General features: G+C 38.7%; 1 protein-coding gene across 1 annotated transcript; it reads left to right on the forward strand.

Moving 5' to 3' along the window:
- The first annotated feature begins 3,008 nt into the window (after positions 1 to 3,008).
- Positions 3,009 to 4,441, forward strand: LOC149623941 (uncharacterized). Its single transcript, XM_089852195.1, has 4 exons — positions 3,009 to 3,327; positions 3,394 to 3,565; positions 3,624 to 4,049; positions 4,294 to 4,441. The coding sequence occupies exons 1-4, from the start codon at positions 3,126 to 3,128 to the stop codon at positions 4,439 to 4,441; spliced, it is 948 nt and encodes a 315-aa protein (XP_089708321.1). The 5' UTR covers positions 3,009 to 3,125.
- Positions 4,442 to 5,222: the final 781 nt, after the last annotated feature.

Genomic DNA, 5,222 nt, shown 5'->3' on the forward strand with positions numbered 1-5,222 from the left:
ATATCTCCGTAACAAAATGTTGTACACCCCATGTTCTTTGGTACTTTCCGCTCAGTTTGGTCCCATAAACACGCCCCTTAATTTGTGATGGACTTTTCAGAAACACCCTGTATATATTAGTCATGGACAATAAGTCCTTTAAACGGGAACCTGGGAACTTCTTTTAGTTTTCTAGTTTTTATTTAAATATCTTTGTGTGCCGTGAAATTAGGCCCCCTTTCCTACTTTTACATTTTACGGTTACAAGTGTATCTTGTATTTCTTTTGTAAATATATCTTGGATATAATCCTGGATACATATAATGTGGTTGTAAAAGACCACCGAGAACGCGCGGGGAAAATATATTTTACCCATCGCGTAGAAAGAGTTGAACTTGTGATGAACTCTCTGAAAACTTTCCATGAACTTTATAAAAAGCAAGGAGAGTTGTAAACAAGAAAAGGAGGGAACCATCAGATTGGTCTGAGTTAGAAACCAGCGAGGACGCAAAAGACTTCGGGTCCGCAACTGGACTTAGTTTTGAGAATGTACGCGAAGTAACGGCGGAGCGGACAAAGAAACGCACGCAAAACGTTTAAGTCTGCGCGGCCACCTTTTTGGGAGACCAGCAGCTATGGAGACCATGCCCGTTAACTAGTGTCGGAACGTAATTACGTAATTAAGTTATTAAGTTATGGGACCAAAGCGTCGACCTTATCCCTAACTACGAAATGACAAAGAAACTGTGCGCGTACGTTTAATCACGAATTCCAAACCACCGGCGTTACCTTTCTATGGACGCCAGGGTTCACTCCTCATGGAGCGTTAACCACGACCGTACCTCCTGAACTACAAAACAGTATCGTACCTAATGTTTAATTACTATTAATTAATTATTTATACTTTATCAAGTGTATTATTCTTTACATGTTTGTTCATGAATTGCATGCCTTTAACGGTTTATACCCGTATAGTTGAACTAACTAATGTTTAATTGCCTTCCATGGAAGTTTATTGTTTTAAGTAGGTTAAAAGTGTATTATTAATTAGTGTCATGAATAATAGTTTAAAAGTAAAATCACATTATTTGACAACCTCAATACCTGCGTCAAAGTTATTATACCCCTAGACATATTATTTACGTACCAATCGCTCAACCCAATAGTGAAAGTGATGCGAGATACCCGGATTACTACTAATTTTTAGTAAAAAGTGTGACAAATTGGGGGTCCGTCCGGGATACCTTATTTTTGTTTTTGTTTATTATGTTAGTAAAGAAAGGGAGGAATTTTTTTTTGCTATGCTAGTTAAGTAAAGGAAATCGGAGGTCTCAATACTGTCTGAGGAGCATTATTTACACCGCTATTGTCGGTTTAGGAAATTTGGGTTTTCATCTTATGTGTGTTATCTTCCCTTGATTTTTTGAGTTTCACCTTTTGTGTGTTACTCTCCCTTGAAATTTTTATTTCTCTCGTTTTGTTCTTCCGGGCTGTGTAGACCTTGTTTAACCTTTTGTTGGTTTTATTCATGAATAATCCATATACTCGTTTTGCTGAACGAGATATAGAGATTGGTAAAAGTTCTCGTGCCGACCGTTATATTAACCGCACAAATAGAAACTCTTGCGCAATAATGCCTATTTCTCATAGTCCCCAACCTTCTCGAAATAGTTCACCCACGCGTAATGCATCAGGTAATTCGTTAACTAACGTGCCGATAAACCCTCCAATTAATAATAATCAACCTTTAGCTATAATAATCAAAGTAATAACCAATCTATCACTACAAATGTTAGTGCCTCTGGCAATGTGGCGGGTAACCTACCTGCGGGAAATACTAGTGTTATTTCACCCCCTTTGACGCAAGGTAGTGCCAATACAATCACCAATCTTTTGCAAAACTTAATGGATCAAATAGCCCAATTGAGCACCCAACAACAGCAAAGCAGATAGCTTTGACCACCATTCAGGGTAGATTCGCTATTAACTCAACTTCCGGTAGCGCTCCTAGTGTTTTAAACATACCAAGCCAATCAGTAACCGCGCCACTTTTAAATTCGAGTGTGCCTAAGATTCATAATCAGAGTGTGCCTATTGTGCCACCTCAATTAGGGGCTCTTTCTACTGGACCGCCCACGGCGAACCATAATGTTTCTGCCCAGGCTATTTCAAGCCTTACACCCAATGTAAATGCAGCACCTTTTGTACCCCAAGCGAGCGTAAATTCTCCTTTGGGAGCTGTAGGAAATACCCCCTTCTATTCTGGTAACCAGTTTCCTTCAGGTTCGGTTAGTAGCGCCACCACCCAGATTGGTGGAGCAGCAGGTTCTAACCAGGGTCAACCGACAATGTCGAGTGTCCCCTTTGTATATTCAAATCCGTTACCTGCGCCTTGTTATCACGGTAAGCCCACTGACCCTGGACCTCGTGATTTTCTACGTAAAGTTAAACAAATGAGGTTAACTAATAAGGTGCCAGATGTAGTTTTTCTAGAGCAATGGCTACCGTCCTTGTTAGACGGCCCAGCTCTAGATTGGTATTACGCTAATCAACCATTCAGGTCTTTTGATGAGTTTGAGAACGCTTTTAAAGCCAGTTTTCATCCTAAACCCCAGGATGATATTATCAGGAACAAAATTTACGATAGAGTTCAACGATATCAGGAGACAGTTAGTGAATACGCGGAGGCGTTACAGAAATTATTTCGACAGTTGAGCATCCCTTTATCAGATGATGAAGAAGTTAGATTAACGCTAAAGCCCCGTTTTCAATCAAGCTTTTTTAGTAGCTTTAGCTTCAAATTTTGAAGCAAAACGCGAAAGCAAAATCGAGTTCCGTTTTCATATGCGCTTCTTTACGCGCTTTTCATTCCGATTCGCTTGGAGAGTAAGAAAAGCGGATATCTACGGAGGGTAGATATTTCGATTACGCTTTTCTTCTCAACGCGCTTCGCCCAGTCACGACGTGCTTACGTCATTTTTAAGAACCAATAGAAATGAAGCACTTCTTGGCGTCTGCTTCTGAAAAGTCTTTATTATTGCACTGGAATTTAGCAGAAGGCACGTGTTCGTGAATTATTTTGGTAGTAGAAAGAGTAGTTCTAGGCGATAATTAGGATTCTCAATTAGTTTTAAAAGGAGTTTAGAATGCCTACAAAGAAAGAATTGAAAGAGATGTTGAAAGCGGAATCAGATGAGAAAAAGAAAGCAACGGCTGATGAAAGGGAAAAATTAATTGAAGAAGTACGCCAAAGACCCTGTCTATGGGACAGAAGTAGCGAATTATATAGAAATAGAGATCTGGTTGATGTAGCATGGAATGAAGTTGCTAGTAAAATGAATCTAAAAAGTAAGTCTTCCATACATTTGAAATACACAAATTCTGTAGTAATTCATGCTTAACAAAATTGTATAGAGGACCAATGTAAAAGAAAATGGAAAAGTGTTTTTGACCAGTTTCGAAATCACTTTCACATTGTAACAAAATCAAAAAGTGGTCAGGAATTAGATGATGACACACTGGACTCAGTTAATTGGCCATTTTTCAAAACAATGTTATTTTTGAAAGACGTTGTCCGCAGGCGAGAGTAAGCAATAGTTAAATCTTAGCAAAAGAAACAATTCTAACTTCCCTTTTCTAATTAGAACAACTTCAAACTTCACATTGAATGAGGCTGAAAGGCCTGACAAGTTAGGGTGTTTCTCTCAAGGGAAAAAAAGTGTTTCCTGTTCGTTTATGGGAAATGAATATGAAATCCAAGAAGAGATAATAGAGCCTCAAGGGGAGCAAATTGAAATTGAAGATATGGTGGAATCTTCCAAGCACGATGCAGATTGTGAAATTCCTACAGGTGAAGAGCACAGTAAGGAATCGAGTAGCACATCCTTCGAAGTGCCAGGAACTTCTGGCACTCAATCAGAAACGACAGATGAAGCTAAACTTGTTAAGATGTCTATTAATAAAAGAAAACTAATGCAAGAAAACCGTCTGAAAACAAAACGGAATGTGGGAAAAGGATTGTCTGCTATTCCTCCATCCTCGGTTTTAGAGGCTCTGTCACAATGCAATAGGTAATAAAAGTCATTTTGTTCGCCTTGTTTATTTAAAGTGACGTTTAAATGAAGTTTTCAAAGGGCAATTAGAGTCGCTACGCAAACCTCCAGGTGCTGATAGAGAGCTTTTAGTTCTCGCGAGGGGATGAAGTGAACGATCTATTTGCCCTTTAACTAAATAGATTTTTTTTTGTTGCTTCTAAAATTAAACTACTGGTATAAACCTGTAACTATATTGGTTTATGTTAATACATTATTTAAGAAAATTAAACAAGCCAGATGATTCAGCTTCTGCATTCGGTGATTATGTTGCAAGTTTGATCCGCGATCTTCCTTTACCGAAGAGGAGGAAATGCGAGCATGATGTTATCCAATTGATAATGTCTCATCTCGATGAAAATGACGATTAGTTATTTGCATATTGTTATAATTCTTTTAATAATAAAGAATGTCATACAATGCTTTGGATAAAATACATTATTTTGTATATAATCAATCTCTCTGTACCCCTTTAAGGTCCCACTGCCAGGCTACTTCCCCTTCAGGGCTTATAAAATAATTCGCGAATGTTTGCTGGACAGCGTGAGCATTCCTGCTGAAATTTCTGGCTGTAGTAGCTTGTTGGTTTTGGAAGGCTTGAGCTGGATTTTCATTTAAAATATGATTCCATCGTCCAGCAATTAGCTCACCACTGTTCTTGTCAAAGTAATCGGCATAGTCCTTTGGGCAATAAATATTCTCTTCGCTCTTTTCTTCTTCCACCATCGAAAAGTTGTGAAGCACAACACATGCTCGTATAATTTTGTCAACATTCGCAGGTTTCAGCATGATTGGTCGCCGGAATATCCTAAACCTTGTCGCAAGAATTCCAAAGGCATTTTCACTAGTCCTAAACCATTTCATACAAGCATTATACTTATTTTAAACCATGTTAATGTTTTTCAAACTTACCGAGCCCGACTCAAACGATAGTTAAAAATGAGCTCTTTCGGTCCAAGATGTCCTTCTCTAGAAAATGGTTTCATGAAATTTGGTAGCAATTGGAAGGCATCATCGCCAACAAGTACATGTTGGGCCGAAATATTGGTATTAGGTAGAAAATCGGTTGGATGAAAACTAGCTTTTCCTTCCTGGAGTGCTTGACCAAAATCAGAGGCCCTAAAGATTCCTCCATCGGAATGCGATCCGTAA

This window comes from Phalangium opilio, unplaced genomic scaffold (assembly GCF_054372755.1).
Source record: "Phalangium opilio isolate 3A_F unplaced genomic scaffold, DU_Popi_V2 ptg000106l_1, whole genome shotgun sequence".
NCBI lineage: Eukaryota > Metazoa > Arthropoda > Arachnida > Opiliones > Phalangiidae > Phalangium > Phalangium opilio.